The 23044-nt window shown below is 47.8% G+C and overlaps 9 protein-coding genes across 9 annotated transcripts; 4 read left to right on the top strand and 5 right to left on the bottom strand.

Annotated features, from left to right (window-relative positions):
* Window positions 1-89: 89 nt before the first annotated feature.
* Window positions 90-6809, bottom strand: V1508DRAFT_203954 (Sec63 Brl domain-containing protein). The gene is made up of 12 exons (XM_066936215.1): window positions 6227-6809; window positions 6072-6172; window positions 5685-6014; window positions 5432-5632; window positions 5164-5380; window positions 4821-5109; window positions 3566-4769; window positions 3343-3512; window positions 3179-3293; window positions 2515-3128; window positions 1933-2460; window positions 90-1884 (listed from the first exon to the last, which is right to left on the bottom strand). Exons 1-12 carry the CDS (start codon window positions 6687-6689, stop codon window positions 105-107), a joined length of 6012 nt encoding a protein of 2003 aa, XP_066794500.1. The 5' UTR covers window positions 6690-6809; the 3' UTR covers window positions 90-104.
* Window positions 6810-6954: 145 nt separating this feature from the next.
* On the top strand, window positions 6955-8495 carry V1508DRAFT_203299 (uncharacterized protein). Its single transcript, XM_066936212.1, has 7 exons — window positions 6955-7036; window positions 7089-7241; window positions 7305-7418; window positions 7474-7707; window positions 7762-7889; window positions 7943-8054; window positions 8106-8495. The coding sequence occupies exons 1-7, from the start codon at window positions 7016-7018 to the stop codon at window positions 8430-8432; spliced, it is 1089 nt and encodes a 362-aa protein (XP_066794499.1). The 5' UTR covers window positions 6955-7015; the 3' UTR covers window positions 8433-8495.
* Window positions 8495-9915, bottom strand: V1508DRAFT_203338 (uncharacterized protein). Its single transcript, XM_066936213.1, has 3 exons — window positions 9101-9915; window positions 8811-9047; window positions 8495-8752 (listed from the first exon to the last, which is right to left on the bottom strand). Exons 1-3 carry the CDS (start codon window positions 9815-9817, stop codon window positions 8558-8560), a joined length of 1149 nt encoding a protein of 382 aa, XP_066794498.1. The 5' UTR covers window positions 9818-9915; the 3' UTR covers window positions 8495-8557.
* A 265-nt stretch (window positions 9916-10180) lies between these two features.
* V1508DRAFT_398847 (Pre-mRNA-splicing factor of RES complex-domain-containing protein) lies at window positions 10181-11270 on the top strand (the record flags this gene model as incomplete). The annotated part of the gene is made up of 2 exons (XM_066938227.1): window positions 10181-10448; window positions 10513-11270. 2 exons carry the CDS (start codon window positions 10181-10183, stop codon window positions 11268-11270), a joined length of 1026 nt encoding a protein of 341 aa, XP_066794497.1.
* A 131-nt stretch (window positions 11271-11401) lies between these two features.
* On the top strand, window positions 11402-12324 carry V1508DRAFT_203296 (uncharacterized protein). The gene is made up of 3 exons (XM_066936211.1): window positions 11402-11717; window positions 11775-11975; window positions 12052-12324. Exons 1-3 carry the CDS (start codon window positions 11472-11474, stop codon window positions 12139-12141), a joined length of 537 nt encoding a protein of 178 aa, XP_066794496.1. The 5' UTR covers window positions 11402-11471; the 3' UTR covers window positions 12142-12324.
* V1508DRAFT_440764 (mitochondrial carrier domain-containing protein) lies at window positions 12226-14832 on the bottom strand. Its single transcript, XM_066942273.1, has 2 exons — window positions 14134-14832; window positions 12226-14079 (listed from the first exon to the last, which is right to left on the bottom strand). Exons 1-2 carry the CDS (start codon window positions 14740-14742, stop codon window positions 12508-12510), a joined length of 2181 nt encoding a protein of 726 aa, XP_066794495.1. The 5' UTR covers window positions 14743-14832; the 3' UTR covers window positions 12226-12507.
* A 1129-nt stretch (window positions 14833-15961) lies between these two features.
* Window positions 15962-16864, bottom strand: V1508DRAFT_398844 (uncharacterized protein; the record flags this gene model as incomplete). Its single annotated transcript, XM_066938226.1, has 1 exon — window positions 15962-16864. One exon carries the CDS (start codon window positions 16862-16864, stop codon window positions 15962-15964), a length of 903 nt encoding a protein of 300 aa, XP_066794494.1.
* Window positions 16865-17433: 569 nt separating this feature from the next.
* Window positions 17434-18856, top strand: V1508DRAFT_421639 (uncharacterized protein). Its single transcript, XM_066940910.1, has 2 exons — window positions 17434-17942; window positions 17994-18856. Exons 1-2 carry the CDS (start codon window positions 17634-17636, stop codon window positions 18387-18389), a joined length of 705 nt encoding a protein of 234 aa, XP_066794493.1. The 5' UTR covers window positions 17434-17633; the 3' UTR covers window positions 18390-18856.
* On the bottom strand, window positions 18508-22812 carry V1508DRAFT_456940 (Oxysterol-binding protein-domain-containing protein). Its single transcript, XM_066942666.1, has 3 exons — window positions 22602-22812; window positions 22429-22490; window positions 18508-22238 (listed from the first exon to the last, which is right to left on the bottom strand). The coding sequence occupies exons 1-3, from the start codon at window positions 22631-22633 to the stop codon at window positions 18958-18960; spliced, it is 3375 nt and encodes a 1124-aa protein (XP_066794492.1). The 5' UTR covers window positions 22634-22812; the 3' UTR covers window positions 18508-18957.
* Between the last annotated feature and the right edge of the window lie 232 nt (window positions 22813-23044).

Genomic DNA, 23044 nt, shown 5'->3' with positions numbered 1-23044 from the left:
TTCAGGTCTCTGCAATTCATTTAAGAAATCTGGACATTACGATTTGTATGCGAATTCATATTAGCCACACCTAATGCTACTAAATTACACGTTTCACCAAGTGGTTACAACAACGAAGAATTCGTAAGCCGAATATTCGCTGAAACGCTGTTGAAGAGGTACATATCGCTAATGCAAATAAAATCGACCTCTCTGCCCGTAATCGTAGGTGGGATCTCTAGACTGACAACAATGGGCCTCTGCCACGGCGTTCCAGACTTCGGTCGAACACGCTTAATCAGCAGCAATTCATCCGACGATTTCGAACACAAAATCAAAAACCAGCCTTCGTATTGCGGCTTAGGGAACTTAGGACTGTAGCATTTATAATCCGTTGTCAATGGTGGCCGTTTCCTCTCGATCCTGACTACCATAGTCTCCTGCGTTTGACGAAGATCCACCTCAACGATCGGGATGCTCGACAACACTTTCAAGAATTCTGGCTTGGATTTCTCCGGAACCTTCAAGAACACTGCTAATCTATTCATCTCGCCAGGTTTCATGTCACCGAGTCGGCGAAGGTTGACGACAGTCATAGAATGATTCATAGGGACCGGTTTTAAGCCGGGAAGGACGGTGAGCGGATTATCGTCAAACCACACAGCCTGCTTGATTGCTTGCATGAGATCGATAAACATCAAACACGTACTCAGAATGCCAAGCTCTGCCGTAATATCAATATAAGCCTGCAAAATACGCACGCATTGGTCCAAAACTGAAACCATATCCTGCATATAATCTGTAATCGGAAGTTCCACCCTGCTGAGGTGCGCTTGGATAAGAAGGAAAGCCTTAACATGAGGGTCCCACATCACTTTCTTCAGTTGCGCACCGCTGTACCGGAGACGTTTGGACAACTCTACATTAAGAAGATCCTCGTTATGACGCACCGGTAGTAAATCGTATTCCGATGCTTCGGCAAGAACCTGGAGACACAACTCATATGGAGCATGAGGTTTAACTCTATCCAAAAAGTTTCTTACTGTCTTGTGTGAAATGTAGTAATAACTGCTGATGTTCAAAATTGGAGTGGCAACTACAGACCCATCCGAGAAAATCTTGACACAGCCAGATTTTTCCAGTTCTGCAATACTCTTATCGACCAGAGACACAAAATAATCGTTAACAGCCTCTGGAGTAGTCTCTTCCAAGCCATAATATGTCGGATTCTTGTGCACACGTCGAAAAAGGTACGTGCACATCAAAAAATCCAGTGCTTGTTGCTTGGTCTTTATATTCCCTCCAGCAATCTCAGCACCAAGATGATCCTCCAGTACTTTGTGCAATGATGACTCGACTGGGAAACCTGTATGCAAGAAACGCTTGTAGAATTGCTTCTTAGATTCCTGCGTGAAAATGATAGCAACACCGCTAGTATCGAAGGCAGGACGGCCAGCACGACCCATCATTTGTAGAATATCGGTCAGGTCCATATCCTTATACGCCTCGATTTTTCCATCAAAGAATTGCGTTCCTTTGATAATGACCAAATGGGCAGGTAAGTTGACACCCCATGCCAAAGTACTGGTAGCCACAAGAACCAGAATTCTATTGCTGGCAAACAGTTCCTGCACGATTCTTCTGTCTGAGTCAATTAAACCGGCGTGATGCTGGCCGATGCCAAACTGCAATGACAACTTCAATGGCTCGTCTTTAATCTTGCTCAAAACCATTGCTAGCACGTCCTCAGCCATGTTCAGGAATCGCTTCGGATTCTCCTCCATGCCACAGAAATTAATCAAATCGGAGGAAGTTAGACGCGTCTGGCGCCTAGATGCGACGAAAATGAGGGCAGGCTTATTGGGTGAATGGCTCTTAATAGCCATGAAAGCAGGCTTGTTCATACTGATCTGTGTTAACAAGAGAAACCATTGACAATCTAGAACACCATACCTCTTCATCAATGGGCAGAATCCAGTATTATCCTGAAATCCATCAATATACATCTCCAGCGGCACGGGACGGATCGACTGTGGGAAATTGAACAAGCCTTCCTTAACCCCCAGCCAGCCGGCCATATCGCCTGCATTCGCAACTGCCGTAGACATGCCAAGTAAGCGTACAGGCTGCTTCGTGCGCGTAGATATGTAGTTCATTCGGCTGACGATCATTTCAAGAATAGGACCACGCTCACTTGCCAGCAAATGAATCTCATCCATAATAATGAGCGAGACTTGTTGGACGTATTTTCGTGCTTGCCAATTTCTGCTGATACCGTCGAATTTCTCTGGTGTCGTAATAATTATATCCGACTCTCTAATTGCTCGTGCATCTGGACTGCTGTCACCGGTGAGTTCCACAACTTTCTTGCTCGCGAGGTCGCTCAGGCGGCTTCTCCAATCGTCCACTCGCTCGCGAACCAGAGCTTTCATGGGTGCAATGTACACAACCTTCGACTTCGGGAACTCCCTAAATGCCCACCTTCATACTGTTAATCCTGTGCAATACGTACATAACACAAGTCGGATAACCTACCACATAGCCAATTCAGCAGCCACCGTCTTACCAGATCCAGTGGGCGAGCCAAGAAGAACATTAGAACTTGTATGATATAAACAATGGAAGATCATCGTCTGCATTGGATTGAAGTAATTGAACTTCTGTTGATAAATAGCTTCGATGACAGGGTCATGCAAGGCAGTAACTGGAAGCGGCCTCAAGTTCAACAGCTTTGTCTGAATGTTCTCCAGCTCAGGTCTAATCAAATGCTGGAATGAAATCGTCGTGACAGTCCCAGCACCTGCCCATGTATTCGAGACCGCGCGAACGAAAATCTGAGGTGGCATTGGATCCTTGAGAGGGATAAAGAAGTCCATCTCATGGGTATCAGACATATGCTTCTTAGACAGGATAAGCTTCGCAGAGTGCAATATCTCCGAATCAACAGAATCCTCTACCCAAATCCAAAAAGACTCCGCACTTCCATGCAGATGATCATTCCATACGAATACAGGAATAATGTTCAAATGCACCCGCAGGATATTCCGAAGAATTGGGGAAACTTCAAACTCGATATGCAGCAGCGGGAAATTCCGCAAGTGCTTGGCAATGACATTGCCGAGACCTCGATTATGAACCAATTCTCCGATCTACATTCTTATTAGTAAATAAACTTAATGCTGTCAGTACGAGTACGAACCTCTGCTGGCTGCATGTCGCACAGTCGTTCAAGTGGTACCTGTTTTTTTTCTAATTTCTCTATCGCTTGCTTTGGTAATCCGAATTGCGCAAGATCATGCTCAAAAGGCCAGAGGCTGAGACCGTCAATATCCGTAGTAATACTGCAGGGAGTACCAAACTTACCGTTTGTCAATTGCTTTACACATGGACAACAGAACAAGAGCTAGATGACCCCAATGCCGATTCATAGCGATCAAAAACAATGCTCTGCAAATCCTTGCAGCATTTTGGGCCACGTAAGCAGTGTCTGAGACAAGAGAGAACGATTCGATACGCGTGTTGCAGATATACGCCTAAAATAGGTGGTTAGATCCATCGAAATAAGTGGCCACAAAAAAGAACCAACCTGAAGCAAGACGTTAATTTTGCCCTCAGTTGTATCAATGCTATGCGAAATCTGACAAGGTGCGGATTGTTCTCGTAGCTTGGTGAGTTCATTCGCTTCCTCCTCACGAAATTTTAGCCCGTCAAACTCCTTACTCATACTGAGCAAAGCCAAGACATCTGCATCAGTCGCAGTAGGTCGCAGAGTGTTATTAAAAACCTCGATACTGCTGTGCATCAAGTAGAATTCCGAGGCAATACGGCCAACGTGTTTGGGAGTAAGCGAACCAGTTCGCTCGTCGAATATGATCATCTGCATTCTGTGCAGTGTCCGAGCCGCTTCGACGATTAATTCACGTCGACGATGGCCAAGTAAATTATCCTCTTCAATTTGCTTCCAGTCAATACCATATACCATTGGGTTCTTCCGCATTCTGACGTAAAGATAAGTGTAGCCTAGCCACTGCACGCCTTCGTCTATATTAGTCACGGTACCGAGAGCAATCTCCGCATTCAGGTTATCCGCCATACGCTCCACGAATCGAGATTCTATAGGGTGTTGTTGTGTAATGGCAGACATATAATGACTTAGTCGATCCAGCGTTGTGCACAAAAATGCTATACCATATTTCTCGAATTGAGGACGACCAGCACGACCAAAAATCTGGATAACATCGGTAATACCGAGATCCGTGAAACCACCCTTCTTCGCATCGTAGACTTGAGTACCCTTAATAATAACAGCAGCGGCAGGCAGATTGACACCCCAAGCGAGCGTAGCAGTACAGCAGAGAACCTTGATGATACCTTCCGTAAAGAGCCGCTCTGTCAAATTACGATCAGATCGCAACATGCCCGCATGATGCACGCCGAACCCATCCTTGAAAATCTCACGAATTTCCTTGCTTCGGGATTTTGAAATGTCAAATGACGCTGAGCGATATCTCGGGTGCGCGGTAGCGTCGAAGAGGTCCATGTCGCCTTCAGACATTGCATAGTCCTTTAGTGTCCTGACAGTCTTCAGAGTATCTTTTCTAGAATGAACGAATACCATCACCTGATGACCTTCTCTAAGCATATCGACGACTTTTCGATACGTGACTCGGTCCAAATATTCATTCGCCTGCTTCCCCCCCGCCTTTCCTTTAACGCCAATGAAATGCTGCTCCAAAGGAACTGGTCTGTAAGAAGCATCAAAGTAGAACAAACCTTCCCTCCTGTCAACTCTGCATTGATCAATTAGCACAATCCATTATTTTTACACCAAAAGTGCATACTTTAGGAAATCAGCGACATCAATGAAATTTGGGAGCGTGGCAGACAGGCCAACAATCCGGATCATGCTCTGAGTGCTCTCAACCTGTCGCAGTGTTCTGGCAACTAAACTCTCAATGACGGCACCACGATCATCATGCAACATATGCACCTCGTCAATGATAAGAAGCTTGACTTTCTCCACCAAATCAGTATCGCCGTTGCTTTTCCTAGTCACAACGTCCCACTTTTCCGGAGTGGTAACGATAATTTGAGTCTTTATAACCTCAGTTCGAGTAAGTTGCATATCACCTTGACAATGTTCAGTCTATGCGTATTAATGCCATGTGTCAAAAAACCACGTACCGGTCAATTCCCGAACTTGAATTCCCAGCCACGCCAACCTCTTGCTCAGTTTTTCGACGACTTCCGCAGCAAGAGCCTTCAATGGAGCAACGTAGACAATTTTGAAGTTATTCTTTTCTACATGGTAGGCACCGGCATCGGGCTCCTCGAACGGAGACGGAACACAGTTCATCGCGATCGTGTGTAGGATCGTCAGCATGGCGACATCAGTTTTACCCTATGCAGTTCTCAGTATCCTCAACTATACAATTTTGTGAGCTCCACTTACAGCACCAGTTGGCGCACAAATAAGCATATTTCCATTAGTACCATAGGCAATCGGATAAACTAGTGACTGCACACGGTTTAAAGCTCTGTAGCCCTTGAAAGTATTTCGGCAAATAAGATCCAGATCAGCAATTTGTACCAGCTTCTCTCCAATTGTTAGAGGACGCTGCTTTGCATACGGAACAGAAACCTCTTCGTAGAGCTAGACCATAAGTTATATTGCATCCGAATCAAAGCGCGTCATATTGGCTTACATCTTCAGTACTGCGCGTAGTACCAATCGGCAAGCTGTACTTATTGCCGTAGGCGCTCAATGTATTCCCCGCGTCATGGGATCTGTAGATGTGAGGATAATGCTCTTCAGAGGCCGACAGAATGGGACCGGTGGGTGACGCCTTTCGCGCTCTCATCATTGCGTCCAGTCGCTTCTGTCGTTCTTCCTTTGTCAAAAGTTTTGAGCGCACAACTTCATCGTACGTCCTTGAGTCGCCATTTGAATTTTGTGTATTCTTGCTTTTATGCTTTTTCTCTGACTTGTTGATTACTCGGACCTGCGACAGGATGTTGGATTCTGTACCTCGCTCCTGTTCACCATTCGTGTTAGAGCGATCCTTGATGCCAGTCAGCTCTTCCAAACATACAAGTGTCTCAACGATTTTCGATCGATTCTGGACTAGCTCGGTGACGAATTCGAGATCATCATATCCCAAAATATCTGCCAGCTTCGATTGAATCTCAACCTCTGGATTTCCATGTCAGCCAGCACCAACACAATTTACGTTTCAGGAACACAGACCTCCACTTGGTGAGAGTAATGCGGTTTCCACAGTACGCGTCAATTCGTCAACGTCCATCGTATTATTGCCACGACTAAGATATTTCAGGCATCGATTCAACAGCCACTCCCTACCATACGCCGGCCCAGCAACATTCTCGTCCTCATCCTCATCCTCATCCTCATCCCCATCAAGCGACGTCACAGATGAACTCATCTCCTTCTCGTCGTCCTCACTGTCATAATCATCCGAATCACTCAAAAGTCCTTCATAATCGCTCTCATCCCAATTCCCATCAAACACCCACTCGTCGTCATCAACTTTAACAGTGTTCAAATTCAATTTATTAAAGACCTGAACGGTTAGACGCGCATCCTTCATAGCCCTTTCCTGAGCGAGGAATTTTTCGCAGAGATCGTCTAGGGAAAGTCTGGAGACGCTGCTTCGGCGCGAACCTGAATGCGAGATGGAAGGAGGTGACATTGATTTTCGAAGTTGATGTCGGATTGGTATCTGGTTCTTTCAATCAATTGCTAATTGCAAAACAATATCCGTAGAAGACCCTGTACCTGTGTCCGTCATAGATCCTAAGAATTATTTGAGTGATTGATAAACATTAAGGTTTGGAAGTCCGACCTACCTGCTGAGACAAGTATGCACATCAAAACTCAGATACTTACCCGGCCGGAACAGGGTAACCTGCACTGGGCAAAGACCCATAGAGTCTCCAGAAAATAAAACTTGACGTCACTTATCAATTCGAGAAAATATCACGAGAGCCACGTATATTTTTTGCAGATATACTTAGTATGCCGTCAGAATTAGAAGAAGTAAGCTTTACCTTCATCCACCGGGACGGGGCAGCTAATTACTTGCATACAGCTCGTGGAGTTTCTCCACTCACCACAGCCCATGATTCGTAATATCGCCCTGCAGCATCTGGTCGGATACTCCACCGGCCCCCAGAATGCCATATTTCTGAGAGATAATTGTCGGCCAATAAAAGATCTTAAAATAATAGCACGAGATACACCTGTACGTTTACGGCGGACGACCTAGACACAACAGTGGTTGCTGACTGGACAATTCATGTGGTAGAAAATCGCGAAAGATGCGTTGACGATTCTCACTAATATGAGTGAATTTGTGAAAATCAGGACGATGCTGGTCGAAGATCTCGGATTTTTGGAATTTATCGTTACGTCCATAACCGTATGTCCTCATATGGTCGCCAAATCAGACATCATTCGCTGACAAATACTTGCAGAAACCAGAGGAGCCTAACGCGGATTTATTCTGCATTTTGCTAGCTAATATAGCCAAAGACAACGCTATTTCAAACATCTTCAAGATCAAAGCTATCAAGAATCAAAACAAAGATCTCGTATCGAGCAAGGTTCTAAATCAACTGATGGACTGCTTTGTCAAAGGCGCTGAGAAAAAACTCAACAAGCATGCAACATTTGACTACCTCGCGTTCGCGTTTGCGGATATTTCACGGGTAGGTGGCGTAGTTGGTGGTTGCTTGTTCGGGTAAGATGCTTATTTGATGCAGTTGGCTGAAGGTCGGAAATACTTTGTTACGGAGCAGGAATATGATGGTGTAGTCCCCATATCCAAGATTCTTGTGTTCACAGAATATGACAATTTAGTGCGACGAGCAGGTGTTGCGTCGACAATCAAGTGTGTATATCTATCTCGATTATGCGACTTTATAAACACTAACAGTCGTGCAGGAACTCGCTGTTCGAGTTGTCAGAGCATATCACATTGCTAGACAGGGATGGTGTAAATGTTCTTCCATATCTCCTCCTCCCCTTGGCGGGTCCAGAGGAATTGAGCGAAGAAGTATTATCTCATCAACAAATTACCCCTATGCCATGGCTAACTCATCCGTAGGAAACGTTTGAGCTCCCAGATGAACTTCAACTCCTTCCGCCCGACAAAAAGCGCGAGCCCGACCACGAAATACTTCGTGTACACGTCGAATCTCTAGTTCTTCTCGGCTCCACGCACTACGGCCGAGATTTCATGCGCAATAACGGCGTGTACCCCTTAATAAGAGAGTTACATCTTGCTGTCGAGAATGACGACGTTCGCGAAATTTGCGAGCGGTTAGTCCAGCTTATTATGGCGGACGAACCGGGTGAAGCCGCTGCGAATCAGCGGTTACAGATTACACATGCGGACGAGGAGGAAGAAGTTACTGCGTTAGAGGCTTTGTAGTACTTCCAAAAGTTTAAAGGTTCTTTTTGATTGATTACACGGGAAAAAATGTATCATAGTCGTCATAACGAATGAATCACAGTACCTATTTACCATCCCAAGATGAAAAATATGCAAAATTGAATCTAGAACAAAGCCTTGCTGGAAAAGGGATCTTCCCCTTCTTCATCGTCAGATTCGTATATCGCGTTCTTTTCCAAAGCGCGGAGAGATTGCTTTAGTTTCCGGCCCTCCTCGCCGATTCTGCGATCACGGTCCGCGTCGGCGTTCTCTTCGCCCATATCTTCTGCCTTGACCATCATTTGCCGCTTCATACGTTGCTAAAAGTAAGAGTCAATAAAAGCGGTTGGCTCAGTAAATGAATTGAATATTACGCACTTCAGCTTCCTTGCTCTCGTCTTCGGGTCCTTCCATAATTGGAGCTTCCTCGTCGTCATCAAATTCCTCGTCGAAATCAAGTTCGTCGGCGTCATCGTCCTCGCGCTTCTTGATGGGCCGCTGCTGGCTGTCGACAGTTCTCAGTCGCTTGCGAGCCGGCGCCACGATGTCGTCATTCTCATTCTCTGGATGCAAATGCTTCATCAGCCATCGCGGTGGCTGACTCTTCTTTGCCATCTACAGACTTTTAGTGTCTTCTGATACCACAATATAACAAAGTCAAATCATACCACAGCCTCAGCCTCATCTAACGACAATGTCGTATATTTATTTCTCGGCGTAAACTTATACCACTTCTCCGCGGGCACCATCTTAAATCCATCTTCATCGAACACAAATAGGACATAACAATCCGACTGTGCAGCCTCATAATTCCCGACCCACGTATTCTTCCCTTCGAAATCCTCAATCAACCACGGATAATACTCCTCGTACCTCAGCTTCCTCTCATTTTCATCTCCGGCATATACCTGTCTTGTTTTCTTCTGAAATCCATGCTTCCTATTCCTCCGCTGTCCATCTGGTGCAACACTCCCTTCTGGCTGCGGTGCAACTGTACCTTTGTCGACCTCCGTCTTAACATCTTCCATCTTCTCGCCGTTCTCTTCCTCCTGTTTTACATCGGCATTTGTTTCCTTCTCCTTTTGCTGTGCCTGATACCGCAGCACCCGAGGATCCTTCCGATGCATAGTAACTGGTTGCTGAAACTCTGTGGGATCTATATTCTGCCGACTATAAAACTTCATCACATGGAATCGCTTATCAGCTTTCTCGTCCGGGGAGTACGCGCGCAGTCGGTAATCCGTGTACTTGTATTTCTGCGCCGCTGCACCTGTCGACGGAGGTGTTCTAGATCCAGAGTTTTCGGTCTTGATCTGTGTGCTGCGCGGTGTTGGACGGGATGATGGTGGGGTGGCGCGGTATGACGGACGGAGAATGTTGGACATTGTTGTACGCGTGAGAAGAAATAACAATTCTGTACGTCGTCAAGAGCTGAGTATTTGTCAAACAATTCCGCAAATATTAATTTCACCGATTTTGTTCGACCGTCGATATAACTGTACACATGTATGATCGGCTGTGCAGATGCGATTTAGAAATGCGCAGATATAATGAAATCGTTGTAGCAGCGTAGCATATCGTGATGTGTATTTTGCATATTCGCGTTGTTCTAGACCATTTACAGCTTCAATCCCAATCTAATTCTTGCATAGCCACACCATTGAAAGTTTACGTCTCAACGCCACGCCAGAATGTCTTCACATCATCGTACGCATCGAAAGGCCAACAGAGTGAGCACACCCAAAGCAATGTCTCGGCTAGACTACCTTGCATCGAAATACCTCACAGCTGATACTCCCACCGATAGGAAGTCCCACAAGAAACGCAAACGAAAAGATAAAGACTCAAGCAACTCTATTAAATCAAGCACACACAGCAAGAAACACCAACATGTGGCGACTGAAGACGGACTTATGCTTGCGGACGACGACGCAGAAATGTGGGGTTTGACTGGAAAAAGGTATGACAATGATGAGGACGAGGAAATTGAGGGTGGTGAAGATGCCCCTGTTACAGGTTAGTTCTAATCATGCGTTGGAATGGAGAAGTGGAGAGGGGCAACGGGTTAATGACTTTACAGTCGAAATCGCGGATGGTCGATTCAAAAAGAGTGCCGGCTGGAGAAAAATCGGTATAACTTCCTCCAAAGATCCTGACGACATCGTCGTCAAAGACGAGGACCAAGATATCTCCGCCACTGGAATCAACGCAGAACAATCATCCCTAACACGGCCGGAACGTGCAGGTGGTCTAAAAACAGCAGCCCAGGTCAAAGCTGCGCTCGATAAGAAACTCGCCGCGGAGATGGAGAAAATGGAGAATAGTAGAACTTCAGGTAAAAACGCTGAAGTCGTATACCGAGATGCGTCCGGGCGACGGATAGATATTAATGCGTACAAAGCAAAAATGCGGCAACAGCTATTAGATGAGGAGAAGAAGAAGGCTGAGGCGTTGGAGAAGGAGAAGGAGCTGAATAAAGGTTTAGTCCAAGAGCTTCAACGGAAAGAGGAGGACCGGAAGTTGGATGAAGCTAGTGCGGTATCGCTGAACCGGTATGCGCACGATAAAGAATTGAATGATGAACTGAAGCAGCAAGCACTTTGGGAAGATCCGGCTGCCAGATTTTTATTAAAAAGGAAGAAGGAGACAGTTAGTGCTACAGGCTTGAAAGTTTATCAGGGTGCGTTTCCGCCGAATCGGTTTAATATCCCACCGGGGCACCGGTGGGATGGCGTCGATCGGTCGAATGGATTCGAAGAGAGATTACTTCAGAAGAGACGAAAGGAGAAGGAAAAGAAATTAGAAGAAGATGTATATGCATCCGATGATGAGGATTAAAGCGCGTTATTAACAGAATAATTGTAATCTGCTAGTTGTAAGGCATAAGTTGTGCACTACCATTTGGCGCCCCGAACGACGACGCCGCATCTGATTGAGTTTCGTGATCCTTTGTATCATACCTACTACGCACCTCCATCTAAACTAGACTATCAATCGTTTACCTCACGGTGGTCACCATCTCACAACATACACAACACAATGCGGCTAGACATATCAGCCGTCGTCCTTTTTGCCGCCATTCACTGTGCGTCCGCCGACCTCAGCAAAGTCGACGTATCGGACCTGACAATCCCAATCAAATCACTAACATCTACATACACCAATGATGTCAAACTCACCTACAACCCTTACAAGCATGCCGCGAAGGTCCTACCGTCCGACTTCGGAGGCGAATCAATATCCACGAATGATCTTGTCCTTGTGAACGAGCAAGTATTATCCGACGTGAGTTGTCCAACATGATGGATCCATCTGGTAATGGAAGCTAACAATAGAATGAAGCACATCCCAACGTCCGGCGGCGCGAAGGACATATTCTCCCTCCATCTAACGTCGTCAGGCAAGATCTGGCACGTGGACTACACTTACACGCCTATGACCACTGCCCGCGCCCAATCCTCGGACGTGCTTGTATTCCCGCCAAACCGCGGCCCTGTCGCGATTCTCAAGGCACCTGTGACGATCACAAAACAAGTGCAGGACGTAAGCTACTTTCCTTTACTTTTAGTTTATTAGGAAGAGTGGTAAGCTATGGACGACGGGGCTAACGAGATTGTAGGAAAATAAATCGTTTATTCAAAAGTATTGGATGTTTATTGTGCCGTTGGTGTTGGTGTTCATGCTCGGTGGTGGCGGCGGCGGTCAATAATTGTATCGTAGAGGAAGTTGGAATATCCTACACTAATCATTCCATACCGTTTCGAATTGAAGTCGATTATATAAATCGCAGGTTATTCGAAGCAACTTTGATACTTATAATTCAACAAAACGCACATTCCTGCACTACTAAAACAAAGTAAAATCTAAACGCGCATATATAAGCTGATGAATACTTTGTACTATCCGATCCCAAATTAGTGTATTATGATAAGCGGCCATGCGTCCGCCGACTGCTGTTTCCGATTGTGATTCGATATTGTATCAACATAAAATTATATTTTGAAAAACACCAATCCATCACCATGCGCAAACCCATCGTATGAATGTATGTATATGAAATAAACTAATCCACAATCTATTTGGCGTTGAAACCAGGCACCAATTTCCATGACTCCTTCAATTGCGAAACCTTCGGCTTTCCAAAATTCTCGTCAATATCCAACAATATTTTCAACGCATTCCGACTTCTGAGATACTCTACTTGCCGTTTCTCAGGTGGCACCTCTTTCGCCTCGCCAGACGGGATCGAGTGACCAGCCTCGGTCTTGCCGCCGACATGCAGCGGGAGCAAACTCTGAAGCACTTCATAGGCGGCAAGCGTGCATCCGAATTGCGGGGACGACCTCATGATGCGCGCGGGCCCACCTTTGAAGAACGCCTTAAAGCCTTCTTCGCGCATGATTGTCGTCGCGCAATGTGCTATGTTTCTGTAGTGTGTCTGGCCGACCCTAGCTTCGGCTTGCAATCGAGTCTTGATGACATCACAAGGAGTCGTGAAATATGCGGCCGGCATTCCTGCGATTGCGCCCGCGACGAGTAATTGCCCGATTCCGAGGGTTTTGTTTGGTCCTTCACCAAAGTAGTCCTTTTTGAGATGCGCATAAGTTGGGAAATATATAGCCGAGAACGGGACATCTCGCATCATGCAAGCAGTTGCGCCTCTATATAATCCCAGCAAGCCAAGATTGCGAACAATCCACACGGCCGACCGTTTTGGAGCGCCTTCAATCGACTTTGCAACTTCGCCTTGGATCTGCAACCGAATCTTGACGATCTCGAGTGGGTTCGTAAATACGACCTGGCAAGCGCCGGCCGAACCGCCTGAAATGATCTCGCCGAGGAGAGTGATCTTGCCGCTCTCGTCTGTGAACTTCCCCCGCGCAAAGTCGTTCACTGTTAGTTTTATGGCTTTCTCGGGGGCGACGCCGACTAGTTGGGGGCCAAGACCGGAGTACAGCCCCGCAACCCCTTCTCTGTGTATGACTTTCCTGAAACAATCCCAGGAGTTCTTGTATAACAACTGGCCAGGAATTTTTGATCGCTGGTTCTGCATGCGTGTCTTGACGAGATCTATCGGGTAGACGATGGTCGCCCCGAGCGCACCGGCAACGGAACCGAGCAAGAAGTGATATGCGGACTCGAAGACTTCAGACAAAAAGTGTCCGGGGTCGTGGAAAGCGTTTTTGGCGGCCTCAACCTTCTCTGCTTGCGCCAGCGTGTACAAAGTGACGGGGTCCTGCCACGTCGGGTCGAGCACGCGTCTGAAATCGTCACGGGATAGCCGCCCAGTGTTGTTATCAAGAGATGCGAAATGGAAAAGGACATCAATTTCCATTGGTGTGAAGAGCGAGAATTTTGTCGACCGGGCGGCTTCGTTCATAAAGTCGAGCCGAGTAATCGTGCCGTCGGGAGATTTGGCACATGCGTTCCTGACAATGACGTCGACCATGTCGGTTTCACGGATGACATTCTGGAACGCACGGACATTGGCATACGAGATTTTGGACGAGGTCGAAATGTTGCACAGCGTTTGGAGGGAAGCGAGTAGGCGGTCGGAGAGCTTGTGCTTCGCGGTCTTCTCAATGATCTTCTGGAACTGTTCGGGTTCTATATAGCCAGTGTTTGCTTTATCGTAGAAATGGAAGGCCTGGTTGAGTTAGTTAGTGACTCAGTCAATCGCAAATCAGCTTGCGCAGCGTACCTGTCGAACACGCTCTCCTTGCAGACCACGCAACATCTGGGCAAACTGCTGGTAGGTCATGGAATGCCGCTTCTTCTTGTCGCCGATATACAGTGTGACCCAGTCGCAGTTCCAGTCGAAGGGAATGGAGTCGTCGGACTTGTTCTTGTTGTAATAGTCGATGAACTCGTCATAGTCGACGACGCCGTTGCCGTCCGTGTCGAACAGGCGGAACGCGATCTCGTACTCGGCGTCGGGTTTTTGCAGTAGATTCTCGAAGAATTCCCAGTCCTGGAACGAGACGAGACCACGGTGCTTGCGGTCGGCGACCGAAAAAAGGACAGCGTATGACTCACGTGCGATCTTGTGGTAGTTCTCGTTTGCGGGGGCAATTGCTTTCACAAAATCGTCCTGGGTCATATGAGGCTCGCCGTCGAGCAGACCACTTGCGTGGGCTCGGAAAGTCGCTCGGGCGCGAGATGTCGAGATGGTGGTCGATTGTGAAGATGGCATCCGAGGAGGAGGTTTTGAGGAGGAGTCGACTTGTGCAAACTCATTCTGAGACGCGCTGGCGCCGGCGCCAGACACGGCGTGAACAGGAGCCGAGGCCGGAGCAGAGGCGGCGTCCATTGTGCAGTGAAAGGAAGTAGAGAAGAGGAGAGGCGGAAGTTCGAGGCGAAGAGTTGATGCTGACTTCTACAAATTTTTTGTGGGGCGAACTACGAACGCAGGTCGCAAGGCGGCGTAGTTAAAGACGGGCTTTGCTGGCCTACGCCAGGCGGGGTAGTATTTTCGCAGCCGTCACACGTGTAATGGTGTGTTTGTGGCATAAATACAAAATGACGATGTAGATACGGTCGCCACAGACCCGCAGCTACGCAGATAGGGACAGGCCCCGGAGAGCCGGAGCACAAGATTGCCCCTTTGGCCCGTCTTCTTTCTAAGTGGCTCGGGCCGGCACACATCGGACACAACGCCGATATTTTTACCGCCTGTAACTATAGTTATATTGAAATATATGAATAGAACGCAAGATACTAGACATGACATATAGTTGTATACCACACTGCAATTACAATAGGGCAATGCATATGTTAAACATGTGCGATTCACACAATCACATAATCGCCATCCTAATTCGGGACAATTCGGGCGTGACTCCGTCGCGTTTCACTCACCCTGACTGGGCGCCGCAGCGCTCTATCACCATTTAGTGACAATCAATCTACGTGTTTGATATACTGCTGTATTGTTTGTATAAATTATGTAGTTTACATGTTTAGGTAAGTTTGTAGTACATATGTGATTTTAAATACCTCGCAGTCAAATTGGCAACAGCGGAGGTGACTCCGACTGAGGCAAATATTCCATATAGCCGCAAGCCGTCGTGGATGCCACAGTCGGCTTTCAGCCGCGTCACAACCCACGTCATTCACACATCACAAGGTGATATAGCTATTATTTATGTATAACTATATATATCCAAAACTTGCCTATATGCGCGGCATATCGTCTCCGCTACCGACCATTGCCTCATGGCACAACTACACCTGCCGTGATTTCATGCCGTTCGTACAATATTCTCGTGGAGGCTAAAACTAATAACGGCTGCGCACTCACTGCTTTTCACGGTTATAAGCGAATCGCCTATCGTTAACAGCGGCGCCAACGTAAAATAGTATTCCGCCGCAAGGGACATGTTACATACATGCCCATATGTCGTGTGATACTCAATCATTCTCAGATGCACGTATATTAACACTAATCCATACGCCGTCAAGACTCATGAATACAACGATAACATTCTAACCCAAATTCCATTCGATGCCATTCAAACGTGAAGCAATACTCAATATCTCCTTCGTGAACCGTTCTCGCTATGTCCCTGCCTGGCGGAGCGTAGCGACAAATAGTCCCCTGCGAGCTCGCTCTGGGACTTCTTGGTCCCACCCATGTCATGCTCGCGGCGGCATTGTGAGGAATTCAGAGTCGATGATAGCATTGGCACTATTGATCGTTTACTTCTGAACCGCCCTCTAAGCTCCGACAGCGATCGACGCAGCACATTCGCTTGCACGCTCCTCAGCACTCGCTCATCCGACATATGGACATCTGGCGTACTCGTACTTGTTTCCGACGAGTAGTACTTATCCACGTCAGCGCTGTCCAATTCTTCATTGCTGGAACTGCCTTCTGATATCCAGCTAGCCGTGCTTAGTCGCCGACACTCAATCTCCCGCATCACAAGCTGTCTCCACGCATCAGAGTCGGACGTGCAAACACTATCCTCCGCATACTGTCCGCAGACCTCGTCAATCTCAAATAGGTCCCATGTGCGCGTTTCTTCGAGTACTGTAGATCTGGGGATATACTCCTCATCAAAGCACAATTCCTCATTTTTTACCGTCGTACCGTTTGTCGCGCAGGGCCACAGGCAATAGGCACCCACTATCCGCACCACGTTGTCGGTATGTGACGGGCCAGATGTCGTTGAACTCGACGCGCCTGTATCGATCGCCGCGTCTTGGAGGAGAATCGTGTCCCAGTTGTCGCCTTGCACCGAGTACGATTTTCGGGGTAAATAAAACGCTGGCCGATCAACGCGTGCATAATCGGTGTTCGGCGTACTTGCTCGTCCTCGGGAAGCAAATAAGGACTGCCACGCATCGGACAACGATAAATTGCTATTTCTCCGCCAGTTGTACCTTTCAAATACTGGTGCAGGTGCTGTTGTTGTCGAAACGTCTGACATAGGAGATATCGATGCGCAGGAATGGTTTTTTGCATGCCCTGCGCGCCGAGAAAAGTTCAGTGATTCGTATGTATATAGCGCTGCTGTATTTGACGGCATCGGTACTAACGGTTGATTGGAATTATTCAATATTAAGTGAGGATGCACTGCAACGCTGACTGACCCTCTGTCCTATTATATATGTACTGTTTTGTTGCGAATGAAGGCGTATCGTCACTGTCTTCAAATTTAATCCCATGCTCTCTTTATAATAGACTACTCTCAAACGCAACGGACGATACTAAGCAGCAACTAATAGTCTCTCTATCTATGTTCGATCCCTGCAAATCTCGATCCGCTCGGAGAGCCGCCGCCGCGCTGCTCGGGGCTGTTGCCTCTCGTTGCGGTCTCGCCTCGAGCCTCGTGGCTACATTGATAAGTAATTATACCCTGAACTGTGCGCCACGCAGAATACGAAGACGAGAATTAAAGTTTGCTATGTACTCAGAACAACGGTAATTTTTGGCGTAGAATGTGGAATGGACAAATTAGGAACGTTGTAAATAAACATGTTGCCGTGGTAGGCATGCCTGAGTCTTTGCAAAGTTCATGACGAGGAATAGAATACACATTCACCCAACTCCGATTATTTATTTGTGTAGGTAATTTATATACCGGCGTTTATACGAGCTATTGTTCTTAATTACAAAGTGGCCGACACGCTGACGAATCCGACGAGCACGCTACAGACATCTAATTGGACAGCATTTGACGACGCTCATCAGTAAAAATGGCACATACACCGCTCCGCCGACTCGTAATCCATCACGACGCAGCAGACGACAATAAAGAAAACATCCCACCATCTTTTTCCACTCGGAGGACTTCGAAGGACGCGCCGTCGGTAACACTAGCCGCCGATTTCAAGTCGTGGCGAGACGGACTTGAACATGAGCCACATCACGGCACGCACCATTCTCCTCTGAAAACAGTGTACACCACATTATCGAAATCGGGAAGCAGGATGCCGTTACGTGAAATTTTTGTGTCGAGTCCGGCGACACCAGATAATGCATTTGTGGAGTATTATATCCCGGATGTAAGTTTCATTCGACGGCGTGTTTTGAGGGAGGAGTCTAATGCGAAGTAGACGTCATTAGTCGAGTCACCGATACCGGAGTCTCCGGTTCCTAGGTCGATGCAGAGTATGTCATCTTCATCCGGCAGACATCGGAAACCTATCGCAAATCGTGATTCAAGATCAACCACAACTATGAAGCCGAATAAGGAAGCACTCGCTCACAAGTCAACAGGCAACCGCACGTCGCTACAACGTCCCGCTCCCACCACGGCCGCCAGAAAAATCCGCCCTGCATTAGCACCAAAAGCATATCTCACGTCATCCTCACTGGCAGTCGCCGCAAAAAAATCCGGAGCAGCAGCAGGGATGCGGTCCCTCCCCGAGACCGCCAGCGCAAAACCGAAACCAAAATCCAAACTCGCACAATCGGGTACGAAATCATCTGGCATGGTTCTCCTTCGATGATTTCTCGGTATTGCCCTGTCGGAATCGGTCCACCAACGATGCGGCAAAATGGGTTGTATAATTATTACTGGGTCAGGTTGTATTTTAATACCTCTTACGTTTGAGTTAGTTGTAAAAAGTTGAATTAGTTTATATCATTAATTACTTGTATCCATAGTCACGCGCACGTATATATAATTTCAAACTACCAAGGATCTCATCTGTAAATAATCGCATCTCGTAATCTGGAGGTATATTCACATTATGTGGCTCTTGTAATACAACATCTCATAAAATACTACATAATCGAAAAACAAAAACGAGAATTAATAATATAAGTATGATGAAAAGAACTACAAAACTAATAACAATTATGATAGTAACACGCCAACAACGGATGAAAACGTACGTAACAGAATCGACAACGTTATATATCAAAAGCGGTTCGAAGTGATTTTCGTCTATAAGCCAAGAATTTCTTATTGAACACTTCTCCCATCTCTCTCACAGAGAAGAAAACAACATCCAAACAAAACTTCTGGCTCCAAAAAGGAAAAGAAGAACCTCAAACACAACTCCAAGTACTATCTTATTCGCTAAAAATATCTTCGACGCCAGACCACCTCGGTTGCTTTTTGGCTTCCACGGACTTCCGTCCCAGATTCTCACGCATACGCCAATACTCGCCATTAAATTGCCAATACTCATCACCGGTGACCGCGTGTTTGGCCCTCCTGAACCACCGCGGCTGGTGCACGGATCCCTCAACTTCCCTCTCCCGCCGCCGCGCACGCTGTTTCTCTTCTAATCGGTTCTTCTCTTTGGCGGCGAAATCATAATTGCCATCTTCCATCGCTCGCTGATCCGGTCGGAGACGCGTGTCCGTGGGCGGCAGCCACCACTTCAATTTCTCCGGAACCGCGTTCAACGTGATTGCGAATGGTGTCAAATTGAACGGCGCAGAAGGACGCGGGTGATTCTCCCACACCAAAAACGGAGCATTGAGAGACGGAGAGGTGTTCACATTCGCAGGCTTCTCCATCGACTGCACCGGGCCATCAGATTCCTTACTCAACATGACGAGACTGTCACCTATGTCTATCTGGTACTTCCTACCGAATATCTTATCGTTCCAGCGCCCGCCGACAGACCAGCGCGGATTCCCGGCTTTGTCAGTCACTGTACCGTAAACTTCATACGCGCCAGAACCGAGCCAGCCGCGTTGCTTGTACTTCAATTTGCACACGTCGCCGGTAGTGTGATTCTTAATAAGCATTTCACCGTAATTATCGACAACTGGCGAGCCAGTTATTATACCAACAACAGACGACGTGACTTTTTTCCAAGTATACAATTCCTGACCGCCACTAATTGGCCGAATATTCAGGAACCACGTGCCAAGTGGGTTAATATCGAACGACCGGCCGTTGAATTTCGATTTCACCGCACTCTCGCCCCAGTAGTCCCACCGCGCGGATTCAGCCAACGCTGCACCAACAGGTGGATGATGGGATACTTGCTCCACGACGAAGCGATATCCCCTGTCAGGACGGCAGTATTCGTATGTCTCTCCTAGAAGCGGGTTAAACGGCTTTGCTATCCGATTAATCGTCGACGAATACTCCGACGCCGCAAACGCAGCCACATATACCATTCTCAAACTCGAGTCCTTCTTCAACGCAGCTTGGTCCAACAGATCGGTGTACTCCATGTCCTCAGCCACACGCTGCAACAAACTCGTGCATTCGTTGAACGACACAGGAAGTGTCATCTTCGTCATATCCTTGCCAATCATGCTCTTCAAGATTGACCACAAGCTTATCTTCGGTCTATCATCCTCGTCAAGCTTCAGACGTGAACGGGGCGGATCCTCGTATCCGTGAAACGATCCATCATTGATAATTTCCTCCCGCTTCTTCAGTTGCAGTTCGTTAAACGTCTCTTTCTCTATTTCATCCTCCACACCAGCCGTTATCTTAATCGGCTCACCGCGCGCTTCAGCCATAGCCGTCTCATTGTCAATCGCATCAAAAAACACGTCATCCTCATCTTCTGTCAATACCGAGCTAAGTCTCGTAGTCGTCAAGGTCGTCCTAATACTTGGCAGCCGGTCAAACTCGGCCGTGGGTGACGACGCACCGGAAGTTTGTACTCCCGGCGTGGTTGGCTCGCTTTGACTCGAACTGAGTACTTCTCGCAGAGCCTTCCGCGCCAGTTTTTTCTCTTCAACGGCATCGTGGAGATGTTCCTCGATAACATCGTTCTCCTCGGCCAGTTTCTGCATGTTCTCTTCCCAAATCCTGCGAAGTTCGGTTTCCTTCTCCGCTCGCCGCTTGAAATACGCCTCGCGATCAGCAGTCTGCCGCATGAGCTCGTCCAGTAGATTCCTAAGCGACTTCAACGACGTATCGTAACACCCCAAAACGGACTCAACACGAGGATGCGTGTATGCCAAAGAACTCCGCTCGTCGGCGATGGAGGCGGAAATATCCTGTAAAACTTTGATCTCCATTTTCAGTGAATGAGAAGTCATGCCGACTTCGTCCTTATGTGGTTCGACAGTGTTATGCTCCTGCGAGTCGTCATCGTCGTCAAAATCCACATCCTCGTCGTCATCCACGGATGCCATGCTTCCAGGCACACTTCCTCCATTGCCCATGCTGCCCAGAGCCGAAGCCGGCGGAATGATGCTCTGTGCGATTGTAAACCGGCTCGAGCCAGAATCGTCGAGACCAGGCGATGCTATGAACGACTGCGCGTCGCCTGCGAGCTGCTGTTGCTTGCTTGGCGTCTGTTGGTTCTTGACCTCGTCTTTGGCGTGCTGAATGGCCTGAGTCAATGCCCAAACCCAGCGATTCGCTTCGACTGAATGGTTTGCTCGTAAATGGTACCGAACTGAGCCCTTGCCTATTATCTCGAATCGCTGCTTCTCAGATGAATCGAGCCTGAGGGTCGCGATGCGCATATTAATCGACCCTCTGCATGCCGTACCCGCGTCATCCTGATGTTTGTAGTAAGACAGGATACCGTTTTCGAGGACAAACCATCGAAGCTTGTATCCGCCAGTGTAGTTTGTCCATTTCTTGAGATAACCTTTCATGTGCGGCGCCTCATGAGCAGGCTGACCAGTCATAATCGACTGTTTCTTGGTAGCTGCCTTCAGCATTCTTTTGATAGTTTCGTCCTTCACGACGTCACTTGGCAGCTTGCCTTTACGGTCACGTCTAAATGGATCGCCGCCGTGATCTAGAATGAACTCGACCATCTTGGCATCCCTAGCGCGTGCCGCGTCATGAAGAACAGTAGATCCGGTGTCTGGGTCCTGTCCGTTGATATCAAGCAGAGCCGCCGTCCTCGGATTGGACAGCAAGTGCTCCACACCCGCGACAGAACCTGATTGGAAAAATCTCTTCATCTCAGACGCAGCCTGCTCAACAAACTGAGCGCGAGAGACCTGCATTGCCTGTGCGAGTTCGGGGTATCGACATAGCTCTACCGGTTGCTTACCCGCGGAGTTAGCGATCGTGTCGTTGATGCCAGGTCGGTTGAGCAACAGCGAGACGATATCTTCCCGGCCGAGCGCAGCTGCGAGATGAAGCGGTGTGTTGCCGTCCGAATCCACGCCGTTGATTTCAATGTGCGAGTCGCCAGATGCGAGGACGAATTCGATCGTAGACGGAGAGGCGACTTGAACAGCGAGATGGAGCAGGTTTGATACCTCTGCGGGAGTGGTGCCTGTAGCTGCCGAGACACCGCTCGAAGTGCTGCTCCTGTCGCTCGTGGCACCGAGAAATTTGGACAGATATGAGGTGTCACTTGATCGTAATGCTTCAAGAAGCTTGTACGTCCGGATAGAATCCTCGAGGGAGCCTATGTGGCTAGATTGTTAGCATTTGCTTTGAGTTCAGGCAGATAGCAAATCGAGTCGGACAGATATGTCGTCTGAACCGCATTTGCAAGTCTGCAATACCATTGGCAGTGTTGCACTCAATGCGGTCCAAGCCAACGTATATAGCCCTTGTCTGTTTGCAAATCCCTCACCGTGCGCGAAGCTACTTGCCTTTCTTGGCCGCGGCAGTTGATCGGCGATACATACTCAACGAGCTGCGCGTTCGCGGCACCCTAGAATAAATAGTTGCGTTACAATTTGCACTTATAACTTGAAATTGTGCGTCGATACGAATAGAAATAGGCGTTGAGGATATGCTTGAATAATGGATAACGTGTACTTACGTTGCCGGGCGGGAGATGTCAGAGGCGGACATATTTACGAACAGAGTGTGGGGGAGAAGACAATTGAGGCCTCAGAGCGGCAGCGGATAGCATAGGCTCGTGCTATCCGGAGACGAGGATCGCAGTAGCAGTTGACTGTCGGTGTCGGACTGGACGGTTATGGTGATGAATGTGACCTGTATATGTAGACTGTACCTTACGTCGGGGCACTCGTTCCAATGTCCTTTGATACATTGTCTGGTACGAAGCCCTCAGATAGATGTAGCGCCAGCGTTCGTTAGCAAACAGCGCATTCTAAAAGGTTTACGTCATATCATCGCCGGCAAGCTCGGCGGCCAGGCAGAATAACTCAAAAGACTAGTAAACTCTGTGACCCGCTTTTGTACAGCTTACGAGCGAGCAAATCCGGCCACACCGAGAAAATGCGCGTTTACCTTCTCTGC

Source organism: Lipomyces doorenjongii (assembly GCF_038497915.1).
Source record: "Lipomyces doorenjongii strain NRRL Y-27504 unplaced genomic scaffold V1508scaffold_44, whole genome shotgun sequence".
NCBI lineage: Eukaryota > Fungi > Ascomycota > Lipomycetes > Lipomycetales > Lipomycetaceae > Lipomyces > Lipomyces doorenjongii.
Note: the sequence above shows the minus strand (reverse complement) of the source record. Positions and strands in the feature narration are given on the sequence as shown.